The 19411-nt window shown below is 44.3% G+C and overlaps 1 protein-coding gene across 1 annotated transcript; it reads right to left on the minus strand.

The window, feature by feature from the left end:
- Nucleotides 1–9271: 9271 nt before the first annotated feature.
- LOC138897249 (uncharacterized) lies at nucleotides 9272–18288 on the minus strand. Its single transcript, XM_070183211.1, has 5 exons — nucleotides 17874–18288; nucleotides 10773–11021; nucleotides 10101–10226; nucleotides 9808–9960; nucleotides 9272–9567 (listed from the first exon to the last, which is right to left on the minus strand). Exons 1-5 carry the CDS (start codon nucleotides 18286–18288, stop codon nucleotides 9272–9274), a joined length of 1239 nt encoding a protein of 412 aa, XP_070039312.1.
- Between the last annotated feature and the right edge of the window lie 1123 nt (nucleotides 18289–19411).

The raw sequence follows: 19411 nt of genomic DNA on the forward strand, positions 1-19411 counted from the left end.
AAAATGGGACGAATCTCATTTTCCAGAACTTAAGTTCTGTTTCTGGAACTTTTACCCTTCGCGAACGCGGTCAGTGCCTCACGTTCGCGAAGCAAAAATTACTGCTAACCAAATTTACTCTTCGCGAACGCGAAGCTTGCCTGGCTTGGCCTACGCGAACGCGAGATGCCGTTCGTGAACGCGAAGGCAATTTTTCTGGCCAGTCACTTTCCCTTCGCGAACGCGAGGCTTCGATCGCAAACGCGAAGCTTCGCACCTCAAGCCTTTGCGAACACGTTCACTCTATCGTGAACGCGAAGTACAAAATGTGCCATCCCAAATTTGCTCTTCACGAACGCGAAGAAGGAAACCAGAAGCAGGTTTATGCTGTTTCTTCAAGTCCAAAAGTGATTCGTTAATCACCCGAAACCAACCCGAGCCCTCGGGGCTCCAAACCAAACATGCACTCGAGTTCTAAAACATCATACGAACTTGCTCGCGCGATCAAATCATCAAAATAATACCTAGAGCTACGAATCGGACACTAAATAAAAGGAAATTTTCAAGAAAACTTTAAAACTTATATTTTTACAACCGGACGTCTGAATCACGTCAAATCAACTCTGATTCTTACCAAATTCGGCAGACAAGTCATAAATATTATAGTGGACCTATATTGGGCTCCGAAACCAAAATACGGACCCGGTGTCAATAAATCCAACATCAGTAAATTCTTAAAAATCATTAAGCTTTCAAACTTTTAATATTTATCAAAATTCCATATCTCGGGCTAGGGACCTCAGAATTCGATTTCGGGCATATACCGAAGTCCCAAATCACGATACGAACCTACCGAAATTGTCAAAACACCGATCTGAGTACATTTACTCAAAATATTGACCAAAGTCAACCCAGTTGAGTTTTAAAACTCTATTTCACATTTTAATCCATTTTCACACAAAAACATTTCAAAAATTGTACGGACTGTGCACGCAAGTCGAGAAATGATAAATAGTGCTTTTCGAGATCTTAGAACATAGAATTACTTATTAAATTTAAAGATGACATTTTGGGTCATCACATTCTCCACCTCTAAAGCAAACGTTCGTCCTCGAATGGAGTTAGAAAAAGTACTTGAGTTGGAGAAAAGGTGTGGATATTTACTCTGTATGTCTGACTCGGACTCCCAGGTAGATGCCTCTACCGGCTGACCTCTTCATTGCACCCGAACTGAAGGATAACTCTTAGACCTCAACTGTCGGATCTGCTGGGCTAGAATAGTGTCGCGACCCAAAATCTCAACCTGTCGTGATGGCGCCTATCTCATTACTAGGCAAGCCAAAAATCTCGATAGACCACAATCCCTCGTAATTTTGAAAATATAATATTTAAATACAATACCATATCCCACAAATACTGATACAAACACTCCCCAAAACCTGGTGTCACTGAGTACATGAGCATCTAATATGAATACAAATTTGGAAAATATGGTCTATAATAGTCTGATAACAAATACAGTAAACAAGGAGATAGAGAATGAGAGACAAGGTCTGCGGAACACGGCAACTACCTCTGAATCTCTGAAAAGTCAACTGTGCGAGAGAATCAACACCCGCTATGTCCAGGAACACCTGGATCTGCACACGAAGTGCAGGGTGTACTATGAGTACAACCAACTCAGCAAGTAACAATAAGGAATTGAAGATAGTGACGAGCTACACAGTTATAGTTCATTTTCAGTAATTCTAATAGAGAATAGACATGCTTTCAAATCCAGCAGTTTAAGTCAAATCAATTTATACCGTTCATGTAATCCGGATATAAAATCTTTCAGAGAATTTCACAACAATGACAAATAGCAACTAAGTGCAATAACAAATGAAAAGCAAGTACAGCCTCTCAGGCCTACAATCACTCCACTCGTCACAACAACTCAACCACTCGGCTCTCAGCCCTCAACACTCACACTCAATGGGTACCCGCGCTCACTGGGGGTGTACAAACTCCGGAGGGGCTCCTACAGCCCAAGCGCTATAATCTGCATGGCCAACTCACGTGCTGCATGGACAACTCATGTGCCATAGTATAAATATCTGTATTCGCACGGCCAACTCACGTGATGCACGGACAACTCACGTGTTATAGTGCCAATATCTAGATCCGTACGGCCAACTCACGTGCTTCACGGACAACTCACGTGTTATAGTATCAATATCTCACAATCAAGCCCTCGGCCTCACTTAGTCATAAATCTCTCCAGTCTCCCGGGCTCTCAATAATCATGAAATCAGCCCAAACAACAATGATATGATGCATCAATAATGAACAATAGAGACTAAAATAAAATAAACAAGTAAACTGTGACCGAGTACCAAACAACAATTTAGCAGATAATTCAACATGTACATGACCTCTATGGGTCCCAGCAGTACCAACATATAGCCTAAACATGGTTTCTAACATGATTTACAGTCAAGTTTCTTCAACACATAGAGAGCATCAAGCTAACAACAAGTTATCCAACTTTACAGTTTCACGGGACGGACCAAGTCACAATCCCCTCGGTGTACGCCCACACGCCCGTCACCTAGCATGTGCGTCACCTCCAAAATAATCACATGACACAAAAACCCATAATCCGGGATTTCATACCCTCAGGACCAGATTTAAAACTGTTACTTACCTCAAGCCGTGAAATTCTTATTCTGCAATGCCCTTTTCTCGTGAATTGGCCTCCAAACTCCTCGAATCTAGCCATAAATAATTCGTTTCAGTCAATAAAATTCATTGGAATTAATTCCATAAGAAAATGCTAATTTTCCATAAAAATCCGAATTTTAGCTCAAAAATCGCCCGTGGGGCCCACGTCTTGGAACTCGACAAAAGTTTACAAAATTCGGAAGCCCATTCAACCACGAGTCTAACCATACCAATTTTACCAAAATCCGACCCCAACTCGACCCTCAAATCTTCAATTTAATCCAAGAGGGTTTTCAAACTTTTCCAACTTAATTCACCAATTAAATGATAAAAACAACCATGGATTCGGGTAATTTAACCAATATTAAGTTAAAACACTTACCCCATTATTTTCCTTGAAAAACTCCCGAAAATTGCCTCCTCCCGAGCTCCAATCCGTCAAAATTTCAGAACTTAAACTCTCTGCCCAGACATTTGCTCTACGCGATCGCGAACATTCCCACGCGATTGCGAAGAACAATTTTCCATCGCCCAAATTTTACTCTACGCGAACGTGGACTTTCCCATACGATCGCTATGCACAACATCACAGACCTATGCGATCGCAGACCAAACCACGCGATCGCGAAGCACAAATGCGTGATTTCCATTTCTTCCCAATTTTCTCTACGCGAACGCGACCTTCTTAATGCATTCGCGAATAACAAACTCACATAACTACGCGATCGCGTCCCGCTTCACGCGATTGCGAAGCACAAAATTCCACTGCCTCACATTAACCCTACATGATCGCAGATATCCTCATGTGATCGCATTGAACAAAACCCCCACTGACCAATTAAGCCTACGCGATCACAGACACATTCACGCGATCGCGTAGAAGGAAAAGATCATCAGATATCAGAAAATTCCAACAGCTATTCAAGTAGATATTGTTGATCTGTTAACCATCCAAAACTCACTCGAGCCCCTCGGGACCTCAACCAAATATACCAACAAGTCCTAAAATATCATACGAACTTAGTAGAACCCTCAAATCACCTCAGACAACCCTAAAACTATGAATTACACCCCAATTCAAGCCTAATGAACTTTGAAATTTCTAATTTCTACAAATGGCTCCGGAAACTATCAAATCACGTCCGATTGACCTCAAATTTTGCACACAAGTCATAAATGACATAACAGAGGTATTCCTATTTTTAGAATCGGATTCTGACCCGGATATCAAAAAGTCAACCCCCCGGTCAAACTTTCCAAAAATTCAACTTTTGACATTTCAAGCATAATTCCACTAACGGACCTCCAAATAATTTTTTGGAGACGCTCCTAAGTCCAAAATCACCATACAGAGCTATTGGAATTATCATAATTTGAATCCGAGGTCTTTTACACATAGGTCCACATACGGTCAACTTTTTGTCACGATCCAAATTAACCCTCTGTAAGGTGTCGTGACGGCACCTAGTCTTTACGACTAGGTAAGCCTAATATTACAAAACAAAAGTAAAGAAAACACAACATTTTAAAGATAAACAACATATTGTGAATAACCAAAAGTAGTACCACTCAGCATATACAAAATAATTTCCTAAGACCCTGACAAGCTGCTATACTCTATGTAGCTCTATACAAAAGTCTGAAGATAATAAAGAAAATCTCTAAGTGAGGGAGTATAAGGGGACTTCGAGGATCTGCGGACGCAAGCAGAAGTACCTTGAAGTCTCCTAGAATCAGCAGCACGCACTAAACCCGAGGCTGATAGCTCGCACCTAGATCTGCACATGAAAACATGTGCAGGAAATTGCATGAGTACACCACAATGGTACCCAATAAGTGCCAAGCCTAACCTCAGTCGAGTAGTTATGAGGTCAGGTTAAGGCCCTACCAGAGTAAATATAATAAATTAAATAGTAAAAGATATAAGTAAAGTTTACAGTAACACGGTTAAAGAAATTCTCAAAACTTTAACAGTTAAGGGAGCCTTCAGCTAAGAACAAGGTAAATACAATGGGGAAAATCTCACGGGATACCGTCCCATAGTTCCAACTGAATATGCAGTACAGGGGGATCTCCCGGAATACATCCGTAGTCCCAAAGTAAATATGCAGTGTTGGGGGATCTCCCGGAATACATCCGTAGTCCCTAAATAAATATGCAAGACAGGGGGATCTCCTGGAATACGTCCGTAGTCTCAATTTAAATATGCAACACAAGATGAAATGGCAGGTATGGCATCGAGTTATACAGTTTATACTGAACACAGATAAGGAAAGTAGGGACTTAACTAAGCATGACGCACAGAATGTCAAATAGGCAGTTAAAACACATAAGCATGCTTCGCTGGTCTAAGTTTAACAATTAAACGTATTAGTGCAATTTAATAAGGAAAGAATAGTTTATGATTTAGAAAGGAAAAAACGGGATTTTTGTAATAATATCCTGTGTACGTACTCGTCACCTCACGTACACGGCGCCCACACATCAATTAATATCAAACATCCTAAGAGAAAGTCCCCAACACAAGATTAGGCAAGCCACTTACCTCGAACCGCTCAAATCAACTCGATATCACGTTCTTCCCACGAGTATCCGACTCCAAGTGGCCCGAATCTATTCACTCACGAGCTCACTCGAACAAAAATCATCTCAATCCGACGTCAAATTCCCATTCAAATCTCAGATTTTCAATTGGGGAACCTTTTCCCCCATTTTCAAATTTCTACCCTCAAATTTCATAATTAGATGAGGAAAACAATAATAGATTAATGAAATATACACGAATTATAGTTAAGAATTGTTACCCACTGATTTTCTCTTCAAAACCCTTGCAAAATCGCCTTCTCCCGAGCTAAAATTTGAATTGGTAAAAAATGAGGAATGAACCCTCGAATCTGCCTCTTCAACCCAGCGATTTCCGCACCTACGCTCATGGGGCCGCATATGCGGTCATGCACCTGCAGAAAACATCATCGCTGGTGCGAAGGTCACTTATCCGGACTGGGGCCGTATCTATGGGCAATTCCTCGCACCTGCGGTCCAAATCGGCGCATCTGCACAATTCACTAAGGCAGCCAGGCTCCGCACTTGCGCCTACGTTTCGCACCTGCAGGCTCACAGGTGCGGTCAAACTTGCGCACCTGCGCTCCATCACCAACCCCACCAGTTCCGCATATGCACACTTCCTCCACACTATCAGCTCTCGCACCTGCGGCCTCCCTTCTGCAGGTGCGAAAACACCAGAACCAGCAAAGGTACCAGATTTTTCCTAAGTCTAATTTCATTCCATTAAGCATCCGAAACACACCTGAGGCCCCCGGAACCTCAACCAAACCTACCAACCAATCCTATAACACCACACAAACTTAGTCGGGCCTTCAAACAACATTGAGCAACACCAAAATCATGAATTAAGCACGGATTCAAGCCTAAGAATTTAAAATTTTCCAAATTCTACAAACGACGTCGAACCACATCAAATCTAGTCCGAATAACCTCAAATTCTACATACAGGTCACAAATGACACTACGAACCTACAACAACTTTAGGAATTCCATTTCGAGCTCGATATCAAAATTTCCACTATCAGCTGAAATCGCCAAAAAACTAACTTTCGCCAATTCAAGCCTAAGTCTACTACAGACCTCCAAAACACATTCCGGACGCGCTCCTAACCCCAAAATCACTCAACGGAACTAACAGTGTCGATGGAATTCCATTTCGGATCTGTCTTTACACAGTTCCGACTACGGTCCAAACTCTAAGGCTAAAACTCAAAACCAGGGACTAAGTGTCCCAAAACTCTCTGAATTCCATAACCAATCACTCCGGCAAGTCTCAATAGCGGAAACAAACATGGGGAAAACAGTTATTAGGGCACCGGGGCTCTAATTCTCAAAATGACCGGCCGGGTCGTTACATCCCCCTCTTAAAATAATCGTTTGTCCTCGAACGAGTATAAAGACATACCTGAAACTGGGAAAAGATAAGGGTACTGGCTGCGCATATCCTGCTCGGTCTCCCAAGTCGCCTACTCGACCGGCTGACCTCTCCACTGGACCTTTACTGAAGTAATATTCTTTGACCTGAGCTTTCTGACCTGCCTGTCCAAAATGGCTACTGGCTCCTCAACATAAGATAGATCCTTGTCCAACTGGACTGAGCTGAAATCCAATACATGAGTCGGATCACCGTGATACTTCCAGAGCATAGACACGTGGAATACCGGGTGAACTCCCGCTAAGCTGGGAGGCAAGGCAAGCTCATAAGAAACCTTCCCAACTCGCCGCAATATCTCAAAAGGACCAATGAACCTCGGGCTCAGCTTGCCCTTCTTCCCAAACCTCATGATGCCCTTCATAGGCGATACCCGAAGCAAGACCCGCTCACCAACCATAAATTCCAAATCACGAACCTTACTGTCCGCATAACTCTTCTGCCTGGACTGAGCTATGCGAAGTGTCTCCTGAATCACCTTCACCTTATCCAGGGCATCACGGACCAAATTTGTACCCAACAATCGAGCCTCGCTCGGCTCAAGCCATCCCACTAGGGACCGGCATCGCCTACCATACAGAGCCTCATACGGTGCCATCTGAATGCAGGACTGGTAACTGTTATTGTAAGTGAACTCTGCAAGTGTCAAGTATTGGTCCCATGACCCTCTGGACTCCATCACACAGGTACGGAGCATATCCTCAAGAATCTGAATCGTGCGCTCGGACTTCCCGTCCGTCTGAGGGTGAAAGGTTATGCTCGGCTCCACCCTAGTACCCAACTCCTGCTGTACGGCTCTCCAAAATCGTGATGTGAATTATGTACCTCTGTCTGAAATGATGGATACTGGAATACCATGAACGTGGACAATCTCTCTGATATAAATCTCAACCAACCTCTCAAAAGAATAAATGGTCAACACTGGAATAAAATGAGCTGACTTGGTCAGCCGATCCATGATCACCCAAATAGCATCGAACTTTCTCAAAGTCCATGGAAGTCCAACTACAAAGTCTATGGTGATCCGTTCCCACTTCCACTCTGGGATCTCTAAACTCTGAAGTAATCCACCCGGTCTCTGGTGCTCACATTTGACCTGCTGACAGTTGAGACACTTGGCCACAAACCCAACTATATCATTCTTCATCCTCCTCCACTAGTAATGCTGTCTCATATCCTGGTACATATTCGCAGCACCGGGATGAATGGAGTACCGCGAGCTGTGGGCCTCCTCGAGAATTAACTCCCGAAGCCCATCTACATTGGGAACACAGATCCGGCCCTGCATCCTCATCACACCGTCATCACCAATAGTCACATCTCTGGCATCACCCTCCTGAACCCTGTCCTGAAGAACTAGAAGATGAGGATCATCATACTGGCGCTCCCTGATACGATCATAAATAGAAGACCGAGCAACCACACAAGCTAATACCCTGCTAGGCTCTGAAATATCCAATCTGACGAACTGGCTGGCTAAGGCCTGAACATCCAAGGCTAAGGGCCTCTCAGCTGCCTGAAGATATGCCAAACTCCCCAAACTCTCTGCCCGGCGACTCAAGGCGTCATCTACTACATTAGCCTTCCTCGGGTGGTACAATATAGTGATATCATAGTCTTTAAGTAGCTCCAACCACCTCCGCTGACGCAAATTAAGGTCCTTCTACCTGAGCAAGTGCTGCAAACTCCAGTGGTCAGGTGTAGATCTCACAAGGAACACCGTACAAATAATGACGCCAGATCTTCAGGGTGTGAACAATAGCTGCTAACTCAAGATCAAGGAACGGATAATTCTTCTCATGCACCTTTAACTGTCTAGACGCGTAGGCAATCACCCTACCTTCTTGCATCAATACCGCTCCAAGGCCAATCCTCGAGGCATCACAATAGACAGTGTAGGACCTCGAACCTGTAGGCAATACTAATACTGGGCTGTAGTCAAAGCTGTCTTGAGCTTCTGAAAGCTCTCCTCACACTCCTCGGTCCACCTGAACGGAGCACCCTTCTGGGTCAGCCTGGTCATAGGCACTGCAATGGATGAAAATCCCTCTAGAAAGCAACGGTAATACCCCGCCAAGCCAAGGAAATTGCGGATCTCCATAGCTGATGACAGTCTAGGCCAACTCTGCACTGCCTCCACCTTCTTCGGATCTACCTTGATCCCATCACAAGACACTACGTGGCCCAAGAATGCCACTAAATCAAGCCAGAATTCACACTTAGAAAATTTTGCATACAACCTCTTCTCCCTCAAAGTCTGAAGCACGGTCCTCAGGTGCTGCTCATGATCTTCCTGAGATCGGGAATATACCAGGATGTCATCAATAAACACAATGATGAAGGAATCAAGATAAGGCTGGAACACACTGTGCATCAAATGCATAAAGTCTGTTGGGGCATTGGTCAACCCAAATAACATGACAAGAAACTCATAGCGACCATATCTGGTCCTGAAAGCAGGCTTTGGGATATCCGGCTCCTGAATCTTCAACTGATGATAGCCAGAATGTAAGTCAATCTTGGAAAACACCTTGGCACCCTGTAACTGATCAAATAAATCATCGGTACGAGGCAAAGGATACTTGTTCTTCACTAAACCTGTTGATCAGCTGGAAACACATCAGGGAAGTCCCTCACTACTGAGACTGACTTAACTGTAGGGGTATCAATACTGACATCTCTCACATAGGCTAAATACGCATCATACCCCTTCTCAACCATTCGTTGAGCCTTTAGAAATGAAATGACCCTGCGGGGAGTATACTCTAAGGTACCTCTCCACTCTAATATCAGAAAGCCTGGCATTGCCAGCGTCACGGGCTTAGTGTGACAATCAAGAATACCATAATGGGGCGACAACCAGTCCATACTCAAGATAACATCAAAATCTACCATACTGAGTAATAACAAATCAGCCCTGGTCTCAAAACCACTAAGAGCAATCAAACACGACCGATATACGCGGTCCACAATGAGAGAATCTCCCACGGGAGTAGATACATAAACAGGGGAACTCAAAGAATCCTGAGATATCCCCAAATGTGGAGCAAAATAAGAAGACGCTTATGAATACGTAGAGCCTGAGTCAAATAATACTGATGCATCCTTATGACAGACAGGTACAATACCTGTGATGACTGAATCTGAAGTGATGACCTCTGAATGGGCTGAAAGGGCATAGTACCTGGCATAGCCTCCCCCTCTAGGGCGACCTCGACCTCCCCGACCTCCACCTCGAGCTGGCTGAGGAGGTGGGGTGGCAGCTGGTGCTGGTAGAATGGCTGGAGGACACAGTGGAGCACGTAGAGACTGATAAGTCTATGAAGGTGCACCCCTCCTAGCTCTAGGCAATCTCTAACCATGTGACGAGTGTCACCATACTCAAAACAACCTCTCGGAGTACGCGACGACTGCGACTGACTCGGACCTGGCCTGCTGGACTGGCTGGTAATAGCACCTCGAGCAGGAGGCACACTTGATACTGGCGGTGCATAATAGGGCTCCTGCAGTCTAGGAAGAGCTGGAACACCACTGGCTACTGGAAGAGCTGAATGAATAGGGCGACTCATAAAACCCCTACCATAGTGTGCTACTGGTGCACGAGCTCCTGAATAATGACCACTCGCTCGAGACCTCTTGGCCTCTCTCTCCTCTCTGTCCCGGGCGAACATGCCCTCCACTCTCCTGGAAATGCTCATTGCCTGCTGATAAGTGATGTCCATCTCCAACTCCCCGACCATACTTGTCTGAATACTGGGGTGGAGTCCCTCAATGAAGCGACGAACCCTCTCTCTGACTATAGCAACCAGAGCCGGTGCATGGCGAGCTAACTCACTGAAACAGACTGCATACTCCGACATAGTCATAGCACCCTGACGCAACTGCTCAAACTCTGCGTGCCAAGCATCCCTGAGGCTCTTAGGAACATACTCACGCAAGAATATCTCTGAAAACTGAGTCCAAGTGAGTGAGGCTGCCTCGTCCGGACTATTCAACTCATAGGCACGCCACCACTGATATGCCGCTCCTCTCAGCTGGAAAGTGGTGAAAGAAAGCCCGCTCGTCTCCACAATGCCCATAGTGCGGAGAATACAATGATACTCCTCAAGAAAACCTAGAGCATAATCTGAAGCTAGTCCGTTGAAAGTAGGTGTGTGGTACTTCTTGTACCTCTCAAGTCTGAGCTGCTCTGCCTCAGAAACAGCTACCCTAGTCTCATGCTGATTTGGAGCCACTGGGGGCATAGAAATATACTCTGGGGCCTGATTAACCTGGACCCTCTGCTTAGGAGTGCAGGCTGCGGGAGTTTGTGCCCCTCCCCCGACCTGAGATGTAGCGGGAGCTATCAGAAATAGTCCAGCCTGAGCTAGAGTGCTGAACATGCTCATGAACTGAGCTAAAGTCTCCTGGAGGGCTAGAGTAGCAATAGGGATCTCCGGTGCCGGCCCTCCAGTTGGAGCTGTTAGGGGCTCCTCTAACGCAGCTCTCGCAGGTACTCGGGCTACACCGCGTTATCGTCCTCTACCCTGACCCCGGCCTCTGGCGACTCTGACAGGGGGTTCGGGTGCCTGATCATCGGTCCTCTCGGTACGGGTCCTCACCATCTGTGAGAAAGAATAGAATAGAGTTTTAGAATTTTGATGCCAATAACTCGCACGACAAGAAAATCAAAGGAATATGATTGTTCTTAACAGTTACATAGCCTCCGCACCGATCCGCGAGACTCTAATAAATCGGCTTGTGACTAGCGATTCCTATGAACCTAGTGCTCTGATACCAACTTGTCACAACCCAAATTAACACTCTGTAAGGTGTCATGACGGCACCTAGTTTTTACGACTAGGTAAGCCTAAAATTACGAAAACAAAAGTAAAGAAAACACAACATTTTAAATATAAACAGCATATTGTGAATAACCAAAAGTAGTATCACTCAGCATATACAAAAGAATTTCCCAAGACCCAGAATATCACGAAGTCACAAGCTGCTATACTCTATGTAGCTCTATACAAAAGTCTAAAGATAATAAAGAAAATCTCTAAGCGAGGGAGTAGAAGGGGACTCCGAGGATCTGCAGACGCAAGCAGAAGTACCTTGAAGTCCCCTAGAATCAGCAGCACGCACTAACCCCGAGGCTGATAGATCTCACCTGGATCTACACACGAGAATATGTGCAAGAAAGAGCATGAATACACCACAATGGTACCCAGTAAGTGCCAAGCCTAACCTCGATCGAGTAGTGACGAGGTCATGTCAAGGCCCTACTGGAGTAAATATAATAAATTAAACAGTAAAAGATATAAGTAAAGTTTACGGTAACACAGTTAAAGAAATTCTCAAAAATTTAACAGTTAAGGGAGCCTTCGGCTCAGAACAAGGTAAATACAATGAGGAAAATCTCCCGGGATACCGTCCTGTAGTTCCAAGTGAATATGCAGTACAGGGGGATCTCCCGAAATACGTCCGTAGTCCCAAAGTAAATATGCAGTGCTGGGGGATCTCCTGGAATACGTCTGTAGTCCCAAAGAAAATATGCAGTGCTAGGGGATCTCCCAGAATATGTCTGTAGTCCCAAAATTAATATGCAAGACAGGGGGATCTTCTGTAATACGTCTGTAATCCCAATTTAATTATGCAACACAAGATGAAATGGCAGTATGGCATCGAATTATACAATTTATACTGAACACAGATAAGGAAAGTAGGGACTTAACTAAGCATGGTGCACAGAATGTCAAATAGGCAGTTAAAACACGTAAGCATGCTTCTCTGGTCTAAGTTTAACAATTAAACGTATTAGTGAAATTTAATAAGGAAAAAACAGTTTATGATTTAGAAAGGAAAAACGGGATTTTTGAAATAATAGCCTGTGTATGTACTCGTCACCTCACGTACACGATGCCCATACATCAATTAATATCAAACATCCTAAGGGAAAGTCGCCAACACAAGATTAGGCAAGCCACTTACCTCGAACCGCTCAAATCAACTCGATATCACATTCTTCCCACGAGAATCTGACTCCAAGTGGCCCGAATCTATTTAAATTAATTGCATAATGTAAATATAACTACAAGTAACTAATTTAGCTAATTAATCCAAAGCTAAAACGTGAAATTAGGAAAAGCGCCCAAAAGGTCTCCCCGAGCCCACGTCTCGGAATCAGGTAAAAATTAAAAATTTTGAACATCCATTCACTCACGAGCTCACTCGAACAAAAATCATCTAAATCTGACGTCAAATTCCCATTTAAATCTCACATTTTTAATTGGCGCACCTTTTCCCCCATTTTCAAACTTCTACCCTCAAATTCCATAATTAGATGAGGAAAACAATAATGGATTAATGAAATATACACGAATTAGAGTTAAGAATTGTTACCCTCTGATTTCCTCTTCAAAACCCTTGCAAAATCTCCTTCTCCAAGCTAAAATTCTAATTGGTGAAAAATGAGGAATGAACCCTCGAATCTGCCTCTTCAACCTAGCGATTTCCGTACCTGCACTCATGGGGCCTCATCTGCGGTCACGCACCTGCGGAAAAAATCATCACAGGTGCGAAGGTCACTTATCTGGGCTGGGGCCGCATCTGCGGGCAATTCCTCGCACCTGCGGTCCAAATCGGTGCATCTGCGCAATTTACTAAGGCAGCCAGGCTCCGCACCTGCGCCCATGCTTCGCACCTGCGGGCTCGCAAGTGTGGTCAAACTTGCACACCTGCGCTCCATCACCAGCCCCACCAGTTCCGCATCTGTGCTCTTCCTCCGCACCAGCGGCTCTCGCACATGCGGCCTCCCTTCCGCAGGTGCGAAAACACCAGAACCAACAAAGGTACCAGATTTTTTCCTAAGTCCAATTTCATTCCGTTAAGCATCCGAAACACACCCGAGGCCCCCGAGACCTCAACCAAACCTACAAACCAATCCTAAAACACCATACGAACTTAGTCGAGCCTTTAAACCACATCGAACAACACCAATATCATGAATTAAGCACGGATTCAAGCCTAAGAATTTAAAATTTTCCAAATTCTACAAACGACGCCGAACCACATCAAATCTAGTCCAAATGACCTAAAGTTTTACACACATGTCACAAATGACACTACGAACCTACAGTCACTTTCGGAATTCCATACCGAGCTCGATATCAAAATTTCCACTATCGGCCGAAATTTTCGAAAAACTAACTTTCGCCAATTCAAGCCTAAAACTACTACAGACATCCAAAACACATTCCGGATGCGCTCCTAACCCCAAAATCACTCAACTAAGCTAAAGGAGTTACGGAATTCCATTTTGGATCCGTCTTTACATAGTTCCGACTACGGTCCAAACTCTAAGGCTTAAACTCACAACTAGGGACTAAGTTTCCCAAAACTCTCTGAATTCCATAATCAATCACTCCGACAAGTCTCAATAGCAGAAACAAACACGGGGGAAACATTTATTAGGGGATCAAGGCTCTAATTCTCAAAACGACCGGCCGGGTCGTTACAATTTATTAACTTAATCTTTTTCAATTATGAGACTAAGTGTCTCATTTCATTCCGAATTCCTTCCGGACCCGAACCAACTACCCCGACAAGTCATAAAACAACTGTATAGCATAATTTGAGCATTAAATGGGGGAACGGGGTTATAATGCTCAAAACGACCGGCCGGGTAGTTACAAATAGCCACCGGCTCCTCCTCGTAAGTCAAATCTTTGTCCAATTAAACTAAGCTGAAATTTAACACATGGGACAGATCACCATGATATTTTCGGAGCATAGACACATGGAACTCCGGATGAATCGATGATAAACTAGGTGGTAATACAATCCTGTAGGCTACTTCACCCACCCTTTCAAGAATTTCAAAGGGTCTGATATACCTAGGGCTCAACTTGCCCTTCTTTCCGAACCTCATTACACCTTTCATAGGTGAAACCTGGAGCAATATTGTTTCTCCAACCATGAATGCAATATCACGAACTTTATGGTCGGCATAACTATTTTGCCTAGACTGAGTTGTGCGAAGTCAATCCTGAATAACCTTGACCTTATCCGAGGCATCATACACCAAATCGGTACCCAACAACCGAGCCTCTACGGTTCAAACCAGCCAACTGGCGAATGGAATTGCCTTCCGTATAATGCCTCATATGGAGACATTTGAATGCTCGACTGGTAGCTATTATTATAAGCAATCTCCATAAGTGGCAAGACCTGATCCCAAAAACCTCTAAAGTCTATAAAACAAGCGTGAAGCATATCTTCCAATATCTGAATGGTGCACTCTGACTGTCTGTCTGTCTATGGATGAAATGTTGTACTCAACTCAACCCGCGTGCCTAACTCACGCTGCTACTGGAATGAAATGTGCTGACTTGGTCAACCTGTCCACAATGACCAAAACTGCATCAAATGTTCTCTGAGTCTGTGGAAGTCCAACAACAAAATCCATACTGATACGCTCCCACTTTCACTCCCAAATTTCTAACTTCTGAAGCAAATCACTAGGTCTCTGATGCTCGTATTTAACTTGCTGACAATTCAGACACCGAGCTACATATGCAAATATATCCTTTTTCATTCTCCTCCACCAATAAATTTGCCGCAAATCTTCATACATTTTGGCGGTACCTGGATGAATAGAATACTTGGAACTGTGTGCCTCTTCAAGAATTAATTCACGAAGCCCGTCGACATTAGGCACACAAATACGATGCTGCATTTGCAGAACTCCATCTTCCCCCACAGCAACATGTTTGGCATTACCGTGCTGCACCGTGTCCTTAAGGACAAGTAAATTAGGATCATCATACTGCCTCTCTCTGATACACTCATATAAAGAAGATCGAGCGACTGTGCAAGCTAGAACCTGATTGTGTTCTGAAACGTCTAACCTTACGAACTGATTAGCCAAAGTCTGAACATCTGCAGCTAATGGCCTCTCACCAAATGAAATATATGCAAAACTGCCCATACTCACTGCTTTTCTACGCAAAGCATCGACCACCACATTGGCCTTTCCGGGGTGATACAAAATGGTGATATCATAGTCTTTCAACAACTCCAACCATCTTCTCTGCCTCAAATTAAGATCTTTTTGTTTGAACAGATACTGAAGGCTACGATGATCAATACCTCACATGAGACACCATAGAGGTAATGCCTCCAAATCTTTAGCGCATGAACAATGGCTGCCAGTTCTATGTCATGAACAAGATAATTCTTCTCGTGAACTTTCAACTGTCGTGACACATATGCCATCACCATGCCATCTTGCATTAATACTGAACCAAGCCCCATGTGAGATGCGTCACAATATACCGTATACGATCCTGAACATGTGGGTAATACCAACACTGGCGTTGTAGTCAAAGCAATCTTAAGCTTCTGAAAGCTCAACTCACACTCATCTGACCATCTGAATGGGACACCTTTCTGGGTCAGTCTGATCAATGGGCTTGCTATAGATGAAAACCTTTCCACGAACCGACGATAATAACCTGCTAAACCCAGGAAACTCCGGATCTCTGTAACTGAAGTAGGTCTAGGCCAATTCTGAACAGCCTCAATCTTCTTAGGATCCACCTTTATGCCTTCCGCCGATACAACATGCCCCAAAAAGACAACTGAGTCTAACCAAAATTCACATTTTGAAAATTTAGCATATAACTGATTATTCTTCAAAGTCTGAAGCACACTCCGAAGATGCTGCTCATGCTTCTCTCGACTGTTGGAGTAAATCAAAATATCATCAATGAATACAACCACAAAAGAATCCAAATAGGGCTTGAACACCTGATTCATCAAATCCATAAATGATGCTAGGGCATTTGTCATCCCAAATGACATCACTAGAAATTCGTAATGCCCATACCGAGTCCGAAAAGCTGTCTTAGGGACATTAGATGCCCTAATCTTCAACTGATGGTAACCAGATCTCAAATAGATCTTTGAAAATACCTTGTCACACTAAAGCTGATCAAATAAGTCATCAATTCTTGCCAGCGGATATTTGTTTTTGATAGTGGCCTTGTTCAACTACCGATAATCTATACACATTCGCATAGAGCCATCTTTCTTCTTTACAAATAATACCGGTGCACCCAGGACAAGACACTAGGTCTAATGAATCCCTAATCAAGCAAGTCTTGTAACTGCTCCTTCAATTCTTTCAATTCCAGCGGGGCCATACGATATAGTGGAATAGAAATGGGCTAAGTGCCCAGAGCCAAATCAATACAGAAGTCAATATCCCTGTCGGGTGGCATCCTCGGCAAATCTGCAGGAAATACTTTTGGAAATTCACGAATAACTAGTACTGAGTCTATAGAAGAAACATCCACACTGGGATCACGAATATAAGCCAAATAGGCTAGCCACCTTTTCTCTACCATACGTCGAGCTTTCATATAAGAAATAACCCTGCTGGCAGAATGACCAGAAGTTTCTTTCCACTCTAACCTAGGTAACCCCGGCATGGCTAGGATCACTGTCTTGGCATGACAATCCAATATTGCATGATAAGGGGACAACCAATCTATACCCAAGATGACATCAAAATCTACCATATCAAGAAGTAAAAGATCCACAATAGTCTCAAGACTACCAATAGTAACCACACACGAATGAGAGACATGATCTACTACCACAGAGTCTCCCACCGAAGTAGATACACATACAAAAGCATTCATAGAATCACAAGGCACAACCAAATACGAAGCAAAATAGGAGTACACATAGGAATATGTAGATCCTGGATCAAATAGAACTGAAGCTTCTCTATGGAAAACTGGAATAATACCTGTGATCACATCATCAGATGACTCGGCCTTAGGCCTAATTGGAAAAGCATAAAATCGGGGCTAGGCCCCACCACTCTTAATCGCGTCTCTAGGACGGCCTCTAATTGGCTGGCCTCTACCTCTAACGGTCTGGCCTCCACCTCTAATGGCCTGATTTCTATCTCTAGCTGCCTGACTCCTACCTCTAGCTGGCTGAGTAGGCGGTGAAGCAACTGTTTCCAGTATGATGGCACGAGAATCCTACCGAGATCTGTTACTCGCCAACCAAGGGCAATACCTCCTGATGTGACCAATGTTCCCACACTCATAACACCCATCCTGATGTCGTGGCTGCTGAAGATGAAGCTGACCCAAATGGGCCGGATAACCACTGTAGTAACTCTGGAGTGGCGGTGCACTGATAGGAGCTGAATGTGCACTGAATCCTGGCTGCCCAAAGTAAGGCATAATAGGACCGTGATTCCCTAAAACATTGTGAGATGCATGAAGTGCTGAATGAAATGGTCTGGGAGGATGACCCCTACCAAAATTACTCCTGCCTCCAAATGAGGCACCACTGAAACCACCGAGTTGACGAGGCCTCTTATCATACCTCCGCCCCCTCTCCTGTGCAACAACCATCTTGATCCTCCTCGCGACATTAGCAGCCTCCTGAAAAGAAATCTCACTTCCAGTCTCCTTGGCCATCTGAAGCCTGATAGGGTGAGTGAGTCCCTCAACACACCTCCTCACTCTATCTCCCTCAGTAGGTGTTAAAAGTAGAGCATGATGGGCCAATTCCACAAAACAGGACTCATACTGAGTAACAGTCATACTGCCCTGCTGTAGACTCTAAAATTGCTTGCGGAATTCCTCTCTCAGTGTGATAGGAAGGAACTTCTCCAGGAATAACTGGGAGAACTGCTCCCAGGTAAGTGCATGCGATCCAACTGGTCTAGTCAATGTATAATCCCTCCACCACCTCCTAGCTGAACCCGTCATCTGAAACACAGCAAAGTCAACTCCATTGGTCTCAACTATACCCATGTTCCGCAACACCTCATGGCATCGTTCAAGATAATCCTGTGGGTCCTCAGAAGGTGTACCACTAAAGTGAACTTGAAAGAGCTTGGTAAACTTATCCAGCTTCAATAAGGCCTCAAAAGACATGGCGGGCCTATCACTGGTTTGTACCGCAACAACTGGATGAACTATCCAAACTGGCGGGGCTGCTGGATCCTAATTCTAGGGAGTCATCTGCTCCGGAGCGGGAGTAGTGGGAGTTTGTGCTCCTCCCCCAGCCTGTGAAATGGTTGGTGCCATTGGAAATGTACCATTCTGGGCCACGCCCTCCATAAAAATCAGCAACCGAACTAGAGCATCCTGAAGCACTGGAGTGGCTATGAATCCTTCCGGGACCTGAACTGGTTTAACTGGTACATTCTGAACTAGAACCTCCTCCTGAAGGTCCACCTGAGGTCCTATAACAGGTGCAGCTGCTCGAGTTCTGGACTGAGCTCTACCTCGGCCTCTAGCACGACCTCGACCTCGACCTCTAACCCTAGCCATAGTTACTATCGGGGGTTCTGGTCCTTGTCCATAGGTAAATGTATTACGATTTCTCACCATCTACGAGAGAATAAGAGTAGAATGGTTCAATCATCGATGATACAATAAATTCGCACGACAGAAAAAGAAAGAAGTGATGTTGTTCCTAAACTTCATAGCCTCTAAGAGATAAGTACAGACATCTCTGTACCGATCCTTCAGACTCTACTAAGCTTGCTCGTGACTCGTGAGACCTATGTAACCTAGTGCTCTGATACCAACTGTCATGACCCAAAATTCGCACCTTCGGACTATGATGGCACCTAACATTTCACTTGCTAGGCAAGCTAACGTTAGAATAATATTAGCCATTTTAAAATAATTTTTAAATTTATTAATAACAAAGAAA

Source organism: Nicotiana tomentosiformis, chromosome 8, assembly GCF_000390325.3.
Source record: "Nicotiana tomentosiformis chromosome 8, ASM39032v3, whole genome shotgun sequence".
NCBI classification, from domain to species: domain Eukaryota; kingdom Viridiplantae; phylum Streptophyta; class Magnoliopsida; order Solanales; family Solanaceae; genus Nicotiana; species Nicotiana tomentosiformis.

Excerpts from the sequence above, each read along its gene's own strand:
- LOC138897249 (XM_070183211.1), bottom strand. The coding sequence starts at position 18,288 with ATGACTGTTACTCAGTATGAGTCCTGTTTTGTGGAATTGGCCCATCAT. Across the intron at positions 11,022-17,873 it reads TGCACATTCAGCTCCTATCA|CTCCCGCTACATCTCAGGTC; the intron begins GTGCACCGCCAC and ends TATTTCTGATAG. Across the intron at positions 9,568-9,807 it reads TTCAGATTCAGTCATCACAG|ATTTTGATGTTATCTTGAGT; the intron begins GTATTGTACCTG and ends TCAGTATGGTAG.